Here is a 13,628-nt window from a genome sequence, read left to right as displayed (position 1 = left end):
ATTCAAGATTTGGTCATTAGGGCATAAAATGTCTATCTGTGATTAATCAAAAACACCCAAAAGTACACGTCTCTATGGGTTTGGTCCGTGCTGTTTCACACTTGAAAACCCAACAGGCAAGAGGGGGGAAAACGTAGGGAGGAGTGAGGCAGTAGAGGAGAGAGACGTATACTTACATAGAGATCAGCGGCACCGTAAAAACCATCCTGATAGGCCATCACACTGAGAGAGAGAGACGAGAAAGGAGGGAAAGAAGGAAAAGGAAGAGCGGTGGTGGAATGTAGAAACAAACAAACAAAACAAAAAAAGATGGTGTGATGCGCCACCATGTGGGCATTGCAGAAAACAACAAACAAGAGTGACGGTTGAAGGGAGAGAGAGAGGTGAGAAAACGGTGCCAAACAGATTGTGAAAGGGAGAAGAGAAAGAAGGGTGAGATTATTACACACCGTGCAACATGCAAGAAAAAATACCACCTCTTTGTATAAAAAGTATTCACTGAGTGTAGAGTGATACTACTGTTACATCCATTCAAAGTTCATACTGCTCAGTTTGACTCGAATGCAGTAAAGGATCATATCATTACCAGTTTTGAGGTACAAGGAAATGGTATTTCAGCTCTGCAAACTATCAATGTCATTATTTACATAAAAATATATTCAAACACACAGCATGCACAATTATGAAGAACTAATTTTAACTAGGTGAAGACATGCATTTAAGAAATATACTAAATATCATGTTCGTCTGTCTATGTTTCATTATCAGTAGCTGCTGTGGTGTAGTGATCAGGTTTTGTATATGTTAGTGTGTGTTTACCCCGGGTAGGTAGGGATGGCAGGCTGCGGCACAGCTGCCCTGACTGCGCTGTAGACGGGCCGGGCACGACCCCGCAGGTGAGCACCCCGAAAGGTCGCAGCGGTGGAGGCGGCCGCTGCTGCTGCTGCTGGGTACGGAAACCCTGGAACTGACAGAGAGATGAAGAATTAGAAATAGAAAATAACTATTATTTTTGTGCTTTGTGTCTTCAACAGGCTCAGTAAGTATAATAAGTAGTAAGAAAGCTAATACCTGCTGTATTACCTGTATAGAGTTCAGGACTGTACATCGCTCCGACCATCGGACTCAACTTCCATCCAGCTGGAGACAAAACATCAAACATATATTTAAAGCACATCAGTCTGACTTGAGCTCTGCAATAATTCAATAATACTGTTGATTGATTTTCAGCTGAATTATATTATGATTATATAATCTTGTCATGTGATTGTTCTACAAATTTCTGTTTTCCAAAGTAAAGATTTAAAGTGAACTGTAATTAAAAACTAATAAACTTCATTATGGAAGTTTGTTTTACACACATGAAGTCATGTATAACAGTGGAACATTATTCATCTCTTTGTTACATGTGCTTTTATATATTTACCATGAAGATATCAGAAAATATCCTGAGCCCTAGTCTAAAGGGATGTCTGACATTCTTTTCACTGTTTCTTGCAGACGTATAAAGCTGAGAGGAGAATCTGCACATCGTGTTACCGTATGGTAGAGCAGCGAGGCCCTCTCCGTTAGAGTACGGGGTGGTCATCTTCTTGTTTGTCATCACTCTGGCTGTGGCGTTATTGACCTGGACACCAGAGACAGTGGTCAGAAGCTCATTCGGCCCAGTTTAAATATGGAGAAAATAACAAAATGATGCAGAATTCAATCACATTAAAGTTTGTGTTGTATGCCTTCATTAATTAAATGTATTCACTGATACATAAAGGTAATAAGGGAAATATGTCATTTAAGTGTGAGGTATCATTACACTTTAACGGCTTTTTTTGGAAAAACTTATGACAGAGGTTAATTCTGTTGATGAGCAGCGATGGTGTTTGATGCATGCGCTTCTTTTGAAGGAGAAAGACATTGAAAACAAGGATCCTGGTGAGTAGTCAGGCAGTTTTGCACACAAACAATGCAACCATTGGCACACAGAACAAAGAAAACAACAAAATATTTCAGAACAAAGGCATTCAAAAAGAAATCCAAGACCATTATATATTGCTACCTTCAAAAAAAGGAGGGAAAAAGAAGGTGAATTAAGCGGCAGATTCATCAGTTGAACACAATGCAAAAAAACATCAATCGAAGAGTTCATACACAAATTACACGCAGCCAGTCAAGAGCGCATCACATCACCAGAGGTGAGCAAAACTAGCCAATCAGCAAGCATCAGATGCAGCAAGAGACCAATCAAAAAAGGTTTGCAGCCCTCCCAATCAAATACACATCATACAGAAGAAGGAGGAAGGGGAGGGAGAGAGAAGGACAGAGAAAAGACAGAAATATAGAGGGATGCAGGAGGAGGAGGAGGAGGAGGAGGAGGAGGAGGAGGAGGAGCCAGTCCACATGAAAAGACACAGAAAACACATACATGATGTGGAGAAGAGAGAGACAGAGAGAGTGAACAATCCATCCAAATGTGCAAATCTTCTAATGAACAAACATGAACAACAAGATGCGCTACACACATACAAAATACATCTGACCGTTTGCCTACGTTGGATCTAACTGTACATGAGCAACGATGGAGAAATGATCAAATGGAGCAAGAACAAATACAGAGAGAGAAAAGTCTAGATAGAGACAGAGAGGATGGGGGATGCAAATATCATTCCTCAAAAAAAAAAAAAATTAAAAATCAAACCATGGTTGTGAAACACTGCCAGGCATTCCAGATCAGTGTCGCACACCAGAAAAGACCTCGAAGCAAACAACCACCAACACACACCATCCAGAACCAAACTGATCCAAAAGGAAAACAAGAACACCTCTTTTAAAGAAATCAAAACAAAGTAAAGCTGCCTTTATCTGATCACTGGCACAAAGATGTGCTTTCCTCAGGCCTACAACTCATTTAATACATATATTAGATATGAAGAGTAGAATATACTTGCATCCTCTTTAGGGCACGAACATGTATCTTTTGTCTGGATGTTAAGTCTTAACAGCTGTACCTCTACAACTGTCTGCAGTCTACTTAGTGGTAGAGGAAGTGATGATGGAGTACTACAGTAACTATTCTCCTCTCTCCAGTAAAGCTAACATAGCACTCATGCTTCTTCATGCTGTCCCACTAAAGGTGCAAAAATGCAGCTATTGGCTGACACACGACACAGAGAGATGACATAGTACTATATGACGTCATACAGATGACGAGAAAGAGAGTAAACTCATGCAGGATACAGCTCTGGAATTAAATGCTGAATGCAGTTAGAGAGGTGATTGGAATGAATGCATAAGAAGTGGTAGTCATAGTTGTTGCACTTGCAGATAGATGCAGTACATTCAGTTATACAAGTGGCCTTTATAATGCCATGCGGTCAATGGCTAATCTGGTAATCGTTTCATTCACCACCTCCCCAGTCAATCACAGGATTAGCCAATCAGGTTCTGTCAATCAGTCAATCAATCAGTCAATCAATCAATCAGTCAATCAATCAATCAATCAATCAAGCTCCCTTCAGTAAAGGAGTCTTTCATTTGGGTGTTGGGTGCATTTTATTTCATTTGGACGGATGGGGTGGGGGGAGGGGTCATTCAAAGATGATGCCATGTGTACACAACTTACCGTTGCCAGGGAAACGGCGTGAGGACACGCGAGCAGTTACCGTGGAGACTGACAACAACAACATACAAAAATCATCAGGGAAATAGAGAAAATATATGTAAGAAAGAAATGATGAACCAAAAAAAAAACAAAAAACAAAACAGAAAACAAAACAGAAAAAAAAAACCGAGGTAATGAAAAGCAACCCCCACCCTATGGCAGAGAGGAAGTGATGTAACAGGTCACGTGTAAACAGTCACCTACAAGTATCAGCCATTAGACAACAACCTGTCCTCTACTGGTTTAAACCCGCTAACAGATCAGAAAAGATGAGAAAAGAGCAAACAAATGGAAACAGAAAATGTCAGAAATTTGAAATCTAACTTGAGAGGGAATCTAGCTGATATTTACCAGATTATATTCAAATAACTGACAAAATAATCACTCAAAAAAATCAAACTTAATCCCGTTCTCCAATGTTTATGCTACCTGACTACATCACAGGACAGGGACATGTACAGAGATATGTGGGAGGGATGGACAGCAGGTGCATATGGGGACACACAAACTGGGAGAGATGGACAGACAGACTGGCCTGGTGAAAAAAGAGTGGAGAGAGATGAAGGAGAACCAAAAAGAAAAAAAAAAAAAAAAAGGAAAGGAGAGGGAACGACAGCTATCTATTGCATTCTCTTCATTTGTTCATTCTCTCTCCGCCCTCCATATTTTTTTTTTTTTTTTAAATTCTGCACACCCACACACAGAGAAGACAGAGAGGAGTGCAGGACATTCGAGACCATGCAGAGGAGCTTTAATAGCAAGTAAAAAAAAAATAAAAAAGAAAGCGTGATTCAAAAATCAGGAGCCAGAGCAAATGGCGAAAGCGTGGCGGTAATTTGATCTCTCAAGGCCATTTGCAACTAAAATCTGAGCTCATGCTGACAAATCAAAAAAAGATGTCACAACAAAATGCACTTCCATGAGATCTGGTGTTCTTTTTCAGGAGTGGTGGATGCAAGTGTGTGTGTGTGTGTGTGTGTGTGTGTGTGTGTGTGTGTGTAAACAATACGTTTGGGGTGTTTTTTTTTGTTTTGTTTTGTTTTGTTTACCATCCATCTTGCACATCTGAAATTAAACAGTCAGCCTTTTTTTTTGAAGCATCAGAAATGACACCACACTTCTCACGGCAGGTCTCATTCCCCCCAAAAATACTGCCCCCATCATGCATCAGTCTCTTAACACATCAAACATAAAAACTGCCAGGAGGCACCCGCGTAATATTACATGAAAGAGTGAACAGACGACATCTGACCTGATGATCCATCCATGCAACATACAGTAGCCTCTTACAGACACCAGCAAGCACTTTTCTTTTTTTTGTTTGTTTTTTCAGAAAATAACTGAGAGGCTTTTAACTGCCCTTCCAGTCTGAAACTCAACAATAAACCAAAGATGGCCACTCATCATGATCATGGAAGAAGTGATGATGGTGATGAAAAAGGTGCAGGAAAAAAAAAAACAAAGAAATAAAAGATCCTACATGCTGTGACAGAAGCAGATATCGTCAGCGACCGTTGTCGTAGTGACGTCTCACCGGCCATGCCTGTTGTGTAGCCACTCCACCCAGCATGCTTTGCAAACCACACAGCTTTTCAGATCAAGGTGCAGATGGACAGCCCACGACATCAACGACAAGAACAACACCAGCATAAACATAAGACAGGTAGTGCCGTCAAAATAAGACGCCAGTGTGCGCGGCACCACTGCACCATGCTATAGTGAAGCCAGAGGGGTTAGAATTGAACACATACAGCCATCCGGAAACCTTCTCTGGGGCAGAAACGACCAGAACAAACTCATTCTTATTGTCGGACATGGAGGGAAAACAGAGGAGAAAATGGTCACTGTTTCAAAAAAAGGGGGGGCGGAGGGTGGGGAGTTACCTCGATTTTACGTCCTTCCACCAGTGTACCGTGAAGCTTCTCTCTGGCTCTCTCTGCATCTGCACTCGTCTCAAATGTTACAAAACCGAAGCCCTGCAAGCAAGGAGAGGAGGGGGGGGGATGGAAAAAGAAAAGGAGGGGGGGAGCGAGGGAAGGTTGAACATTTGCTGGACTCATTTATGTTGGAAAAACTTTGAAACTGTGTGTTTTTTTTGACTTCCTACCTTGGATCCCCTTTCATTGAAAATGATCTCCACATCCAGGATTTTGCCAAATTGCTGAAAAATGGAAGAAGAAGAAAATGAAGATGGAAGAAGGAGCATGCGAGTCAAGTACTGCATCCTGCCACAGGGTGTCAGCACTGTTCAACCATGATGAGCTGGCACTGATCCAGCTCTGGGAGTCTTTTCTTTCCAGCAGATCTTCCTCGCCTCTGCTCTTTTCTCTGCACCACGTTTTAGAGACATTCCTCTTACAAAACAGCCGTGCACATGGCCAGATTTTTAACACCTGAATGCCAGCTGACATCGGACTTTCAGTCAAACAGGACAAAAAACTGATTCCTTTTAGATGAACAGATATGACGCAACCTTATTTTTCATGTGAGATGTCACTGAAGGATAATAAGAAATGATTTGTTACTGAAAATTACAGGAAAATGAAATCTGAGTCAGAGTGCTGACGTCACCAGATGGCTTCTTTGACTCATTATTTTTACTAACTGCATGCTTTTAATCCAAAGCTACTTTTCTGGGTTATTGTTATGCAATGATGCCGAATATTCCGGCTCACATACCCCAAACATCTGCCGTAGGTCGGGGTCTCGGAAGCGAAAGGGGATGTTGGACACGTGGAGGCGTTTGGGGGTCCCCTTGGCATCTGAATCATCACCGATGCTCCCTCCACCACCTCCTCCCCCCGAGCCGACCCCTGACTGGCCATCAATCTGAGAGGACCCGTCTGACTGCTGAAGGGGCCGAGGGAGGAAACAAAGGAGTGCATTAGATGACAGAAAGGTTTTTGTTGTTTACAGTGTGGTAACTTTAAATAAAATATAACAATCACGATTTCACACAATGTACCATCTTTAAAGAGCTCATGTTGTCCAGCCAACACTCCAAAATCAGAAGATATTTCATTTACAAATATCTCAAAACAGAGAAGAACAGGAAATACTTGCATTTAAAAACCTGGAGCTGGTAAATGTTTCACATTTTTATTTAGTTATTTTGTTGTGAATAACTAAGTGTGATGTGCTTTGTGGCACCGTTGACGGGATTTTTTTTTCTTTCATTAATTCACTGGATTAACCAGAAATAGATGGTGAAACCTGTAAACTGTATTGATGAATCAATGGTGATTAATTCATCATCAAAAAATTAATTGAAGTCATTTATCAAACAAAAACACCAAACAGTCAGAGGATCCAGTTTTTCCTGCTGCTTTTCTGTTTTATGATATTGCAAATTGAATATTTTGGGGGTTTTTACACTGAAGTAGGGATGCACCTCTTCTCTTCAGATACTAACACCTCTTTACTGCATGGAACTCATTTCCATCATTTTCATGTGAGGTAACATGAGGCCAGTGATTACTGCAGCCTGCTGTGACTGAATCTTATAATGATGTTTACAAAGAAACTGGTTGGACTGGTAATTCACCACCATTCACTTCATAAGACCAGCATCAGGACCAACACACATCCAGTATTTTTCATCTGTGGAATTTGTTCCCTACGGCTCTGAAAAATGAGCATTTTCCACTATTTTGGACGTTTCACAGCCTAAATGAATAATAGATTCATTTTCTAAAAATTGTCAAGAGATTAAAAAATGTTCCTAAATGGAGAAAGTTTAATATACAGTATCATTATATACCGTATACTGATAGTGACATACAATTATATGTATGTATATATATATATATATTTAATCAGAGTCATTATCAGATTGACTGGTTATCAGAGAGGTTTATAGATTTTAAACTGGTTTCCAGTTCAGGGTATCGGCTGCTCCGGTGAGTCTGGGTATCAGATCAGTGCATCTTTTTAGAGTTTTTATGAAACAGTTATTCCTCCACACTCTTATTCTCGGCGCCGGCTTAAAGCGAAGACCTGATGTGGGCTGCGCAGAGGAAGAGGCTGGCACTCACTTGTGCGCTGAGGCTGTTGGCGGCGTTGGCGGCGCTGTTCGCTACTCCGCCGGCTTCCACGGGGCCCTGGACGGCCCCCGCTGCGTACAGGCTGCCCCCGTAATCCAGGGTCAGGCCGTTCTGGGGGGGCGGCGGTGGAGGTGGAGGGAACGCGGAGAAGGGTGGAGGTACGAGTCCGTCCTGGCCGCCAGCACTATCCTGAGAGCCCTGAAGAAGAAAGAGAGAGAGAGAGAGAGAAAGGAGTGAAAGCTAAGTAGCCGGCTGGCGAAATTCCACCGTATCTTTTACTGAGAGCATCACCCAACCACACAGAGACCACTTTCCCATGAGCCTCAGTCTAAAAGTCATACAGGCATGGATATTATATTTCCATTTCCCCGTGTGTGTGTGTGTGTGTGTGTGTGTGTGTGTGTGTGTGTGAATGCGTGCATGTATCTACACCCCCCATGCATTAAATATTCACTGCAGCCACATCTATTATTGAGGGTCAGATGCTTCTATGCTCAGTGTTGTACAATGGTGAGTGTCTAACGCCTGCACACACACACACACACACACACACACACACACACACACACACACGCCTCTGCACACAAACCACCTCTGACACGCAAACACCCACACACCTAAACGCTCACACAAAGGCCAAATGTTAGTGAGGAAACCTGCCAAAGTATATCGTGCATATTATTACCCCAGAAAATACTTCTGTAAGTTACTGACACTCGAGCGCGTAGGAGAACAATACAGACACCCACAAACACACAAACACGACACCGGCAATAACAACGCACACACACACACATTCCTTGCTGTTGGCAATGGGGCATGGATACCCTAAATGGTAACAGAGCGTGGAGGGAGACAGCAGGGACAGGAGAGAACAGGGGGGGGATGGATGATAGAAGGTGATGACTGATTGAAGAGGCATGGTCGGCCTGTGATCTATATACCATCACAGTCTTTCAGATCTTTTTATAACTCTAATAACTGCCCTGGATGACCAATCAATGATGTGCTGCAACATACTGAGAAGATCTTTCAGTTGTGGTTTTAGTTTGTTGACAACATGCTAATATATTTATAAAAATACAGCATATCAGTCAGAGGCAGAATGATAAAAGTCCTCGTTCATCCAGACGGAGACGGACATTCAGCAACATTAAGATACACCTGAATTATTAGAAAACAAGAAGTAAACATCTAGAAACAAACAAACAATCACTTCAATCTTTTCAGAGAGCAGACGAGGTGAAAAGTATCAAAAGGCACCAAAAAAACATTTCATTAAAGACTAATGGTTGTGAAACAAGTTAAAGATGCAAATATCAATTCATTAAAAAAAAAAAAAATGAAGATATCATAAGGAAATAAAATCTAGCAGCCACTGTTTAGCTGCCTCTTCTTTTGTGTTCTTAATCTTCTTGTTCTGTTAATGATCTCATCATCATCATATTCTCTTTAACTATTACTATTATTATTAATATTAGTAGTAGTAGCAGTGGCACAAGGAGCAGGCTGTAACAATAATAATAATAATAATAATAATAATAATAATAATAATAATAATAATAATTCATTATTAAAGGTAATATTTTCCTTTTTCCATCACCAAAATGATATCACCTCTACAAAGACTTCATGCTCAATAGACATCTGCTTGGCAACATTGACTTTGTGTGTGTGTGCATGTGTGTGTGTGTGTGTGTGTGTGTGTGTGTGTGTGTGAGCGACAGGCCGCAGCGATGCCCATCTGAGTTGCACAATAGATCTGTGTCCCTTTGGGAGTGTTAAAAGTGTGTGGGAGGGTGTGTATGTATGTATGAGTGTGTTTGTGTGTGTGTTTGCGTGTGTTTGTGCGTGTGTTTGCGTGCATGCCATCTGTCTCCCAGCTTTTGACCTTTCTCGGCGTCACACCTGTGACACGGTAGCCGGGGCCCCGCGACTCAGTGACAAAACCAGCAGGATGCACATGGTCGACACGGATCACATCGATATCATGACAGGAGAGCAGCTACAGCAGAGCTGCGTGGAGTCGACACTGCTAAACCCACATACATGCTTTTTGTATCATCAGGAATATAAATATAAAAGATTCAAAATAACATGAAAACTTTTTGGGATTTATTCAGTTCAATTTTTATATTGAACATATTGTCATGATGACAAGCACATGAGCAATAAGCATCTTTATTTTGAATCAAATTCAAACTTGAATCAGTTTTGCTAGTTGGAGGTTATTTATAAGGCGACTTTGAACCCAGAACAACCTTTAATAATCTAAGTGTTTTGTCTCTCACAGATGCTAAAATATTTTATTAAATGTGAAATTTTAAGACAATGCCAACCCTCCTGAGCCCTGCGCCGGATGAGATCGATAAATCTATATAATTAAAAAGGACTGAGAAATAAATATGCCCACAGAAATAACAGTGCCATGGGTATTTAACAGTTTTATTAAAACCTTGAATTGTGCAGATATAATTACTTCCTAAGTGCTTTCATGATATCACTTTTCATCTTTTAAATTGTTTTGTTAAAACAAATTCACTTTAGTGACGTCTATGACATCATTTTAAAAGCACTCAACCACAGAGCAACACTAGAAATCTGCACGTTCATATCCACAATCCTTAAATATGCTTTATTTATATATTCAATGAAAAGAAAATTCCCTGCTTCACCTGGAAGCTCCTCCTCTTATTCCTGACCATGTAAGAGCAAAGGGAACAGTACCAGGTGTTTTCAGAGTTTCCTGTTTACATACTGTGCAAACATGTTCATCATTTATCTCAACACTGTAACCTGGCTGGTACCAAAATGTGTTGCCTTCCTCTATACTGCACATATTCTGTCTGAGCTGCTGCTGCTGCTGCTGCTGCTGCTGCTGCTGCTGCTGCTGCTGCTGCTGCTGCTGCTCTCCTGCCAGGTGAAGAGTCTCTGCCGCTGCCAGAATAGTAACCATGTTCTCCATCTTCAGCGTCCTCTTCTCTGGTGCCTGGCACTCCAGCAATACTGTCCCCCAGATTACTGACCACCGTGTCCAAGTTTAACTTCATTCACGTTTTCAGGAGGCAGCTGTGTCCGCTCATTTCAACCCTGCAGCTGTATGAACATCTTCCAATCTCGTCCACAAGCAACTGAATTAAGATTTTGCTGTGTGATAACATCCCTCACATCCCTGCCTGCCTCCGTTTTTATGCAGCAGCACATTTGTCATATAAACACTGTTCTCAGAAAAGTTGTTTTTAATGTCAGTGCTGCTAATATGACTTGTGAGGGTTTTGGTTACATAGTAAAAAAAAAACAACTTTTCATTTACTAACAGACAGAATAAACTCTGGATAAAAACTTTTCCAGGTGGTTTGCAGGTCTTTCTATACATCACTGCTGCCTTCCTTTAATCTGTTGGCAGTAGCAGTACAGTAGTACTAGTAGTGATCATTTTATCCTCTAATGAATGCTGCTTAGACCACAAACTCAAAATTAAGACTAGAAACTTGTTGTGCAAAATTCATTCTATGGTGAAAAACCCCAGATCCTCTCTGTTACATCACTGATGGTAATAATATGAACACATCCTGAATTCATTATATTATCCTCAATTCAGATAGCCGCAGGAGAAAAAAAACAACAAACAAAATATGCTAAATGATACACTGGATGAGCTCACCTTGCAACAGCCCATCCTAAATTAACAGTGAAAATGATAGCGGGTGGAGCGAGTCATTCTGGGTCACCAGGTAGGAACTAACCTGGATGACAAACAGAAATAGAGACCTGCTCCTGTGTCTTGGTAGAAAGGGAAAGTTGATCACCCGGCTTGGGTCAAATGGTGAAACGGGAAAGGTAGAAAGGGAACGACATCCTGGCAGCAATGTGGGAAATGTTTCTGTATACATGTAGATACAGATATGAAACTTTATTTTTATCCACAGTGAAAATGGCTCTGAGGTAAACTGTGGTTCAGTCCACCAGTGTGGTGCTGACTGAAATGTCTTCAATATTAGATAAACTGGATGAAATTTAGTCCACACATTCAGAATGAATTCTAATAACTCTTCATATAGTGCTATCATCATGTCAAACTTGTCGAGTACTTTTGTTTAACACATGACATTCAAATGAGCTAATTAGCAAATGTTAGCGAGCTAAAACGCTAAGCTAACTTGGTAAACATTACCTGCTTAAAGGTCAGCATCTTACAACAAACTCACTGTGAGTATGTTACACTGCTGACATGAGGATTTAGCTGAGAACAGCCCCGTGTGTGAGTACAGCCTCTCAGAGCCGCAGAGCACGGCTGTGAAACTCTTGTTTAATATCTGAAGCTATCATGCTGCAAAATTAATTGCTTTCCATGGGACAAAAAGCCTGGCACTGGAACAATAAGCAAAAATAAAAGGAAGGAAAACATGTGAGAAAACCCTGGGAAACTTGACTCAGAGAGGAGTTCCCTTTCATTATGGTTGGTGCAGGGAAACAGAGGAAGTGCAAAGACATTCTACCTTTTGTCAAAATTGTTGGTAAAACAACGATCCTACTCGGCGTCGATGACTCACGACACAACTCACTCGACTAAAGATGACTCAATCTTGGACTTGACAACTTGTGATGCAACTGAAGACAGAAGGAGAGTGATTTGGACTTTAATACTGTACACTTGGGACTTCGAGGATTTGATATCTTGGCAGCAACACTACATATTATTCCTTCAGTCTAGCCTGGTCTACCAGTGATCAGATTCATATCCCTGTCAGTCATAACATCCTCCTGATTGTTGTTGCTCATGCACCAAAAAAAAACAGAAAGAGACCAACAGGGGAATGGACAACCCCGGCTGTTGCTGCTCCTTTTGCCAGACCAAAATAGAAGCAGGAATACAAGCCAAAAACAACCTTGTATTTGTGTTCGATGACTGGCCTTTTCAGAGGAGATCCATTTTAGCCGCATCTCAACAGCCTTCTCTTTACCTAACACACTGTGTCCACAGCCTGGTATCTACTAAAATAGTGCGTGCTTGTGTGCAGCTATGTTTTTTAAAAACTAGTCAAGTTCTGGGCCTTTAGCTGACTGTGAGTGGCCTTTGTGACTCGCATCAGGATAAAAGCATCTACTGAATAAATGCACATAGATGGCAGGATAAAAGCAGGCACACAAAGACGGAGAGGGAGGGTTTTCTTGGTCAATTTGAAGAAAAGTGCTGCCCTGTAGACAGGCAAACTGTATGCTGTGCATTTGTGTCAGCACTCAGGTTTGTGTATGTTTTGGTTTGTGTACATGTCGCGTGCGTATCAGTGTGTGTATGTGTGCGCTTGTGCATACGCTCCCCTGGCGTTAGGGCGTTAGGCGTTAAGGGGTTGTGTAAGTGTATGCGTTGGCCAGGCAAAGCCAGTGACTCAGAGCGGTAGCTGTAGCTGGCTTACTTTCGGGTCAGTTAGCAGCGGCAAGTGTGTCTGAGGAGGCATGTTATAAAATGTGCTCGTCTGCAGCAGTCTCACTATGCTACAGGAGGAGGAGAGAAGAGGATGGCTAAGAGCTAACTAGGGCAGCACTGGGTCATTTCACATGAATAATGACATTTCAGGATCTTACTTTCTTGGGCCTCCAGCCATTAGTCTATAGCCTAATTCAACAAACTTGACGGTGGAAATTGTGATTCATGTAGTTAAGCAGCGGCTCACATTTTGGCTCAATAATCATATTAACTGGGGAAGTTGTGTTCAGTTCAGATCTTGGCTTTTGACTCAGCATTGTTGTTATCCGAGCTTCAAACAGCTGGAGAAACGTTTACTCCGTGTCTGCGGCATACCGATGAGCCAGGAGACACCCTCTTGTTAAATTATTCCATCCCACATCAACCCCCCTCCTCCTCCTCCATCACTCTTCCTCCTCCCCCTCTTGCTCTTCTCAGCTCCTCTTGCTGCTGCTGCTGCTGC

At 41.7% G+C, this 13,628-nt stretch overlaps 1 protein-coding gene across 6 annotated transcripts in view; it reads right to left on the bottom strand.

Annotated features, from left to right (window-relative positions):
- Positions 1–13,628, bottom strand: part of rbfox2 (RNA binding fox-1 homolog 2) — a 33,917-nt gene that overhangs the window by 6,517 nt on the left and 13,772 nt on the right. For 2 of the 6 annotated variants that reach the window (XM_042390598.1, XM_042390625.1), the window contains exons 3-10: positions 7,690–7,896; positions 6,335–6,505; positions 5,763–5,816; positions 5,539–5,631; positions 1,540–1,627; positions 1,072–1,140; positions 820–967; positions 177–222 (exon numbers count right to left, since the gene is read on the bottom strand). In XM_042390598.1, coding sequence (XP_042246532.1) covers positions 177–222; positions 820–967; positions 1,072–1,140; positions 1,540–1,627; positions 5,539–5,631; positions 5,763–5,816; positions 6,335–6,505; positions 7,690–7,896 — 876 coding nt within the window. The remainder of the gene's footprint in view (positions 1–176; positions 223–819; positions 968–1,071; positions 1,141–1,539; positions 1,628–5,538; positions 5,632–5,762; positions 5,817–6,334; positions 6,506–7,689; positions 7,897–13,628) is intronic. The other 4 variants (XM_042390606.1, XM_042390633.1, XM_042390615.1 and 1 more) reach the window with 3 other exon arrangements.

The sequence above is a fragment of the Thunnus maccoyii genome, chromosome 2, assembly GCF_910596095.1.
Source record: "Thunnus maccoyii chromosome 2, fThuMac1.1, whole genome shotgun sequence".
NCBI classification, from domain to species: domain Eukaryota; kingdom Metazoa; phylum Chordata; class Actinopteri; order Scombriformes; family Scombridae; genus Thunnus; species Thunnus maccoyii.
Note: the sequence above shows the minus strand (reverse complement) of the source record. Positions and strands in the feature narration are given on the sequence as shown.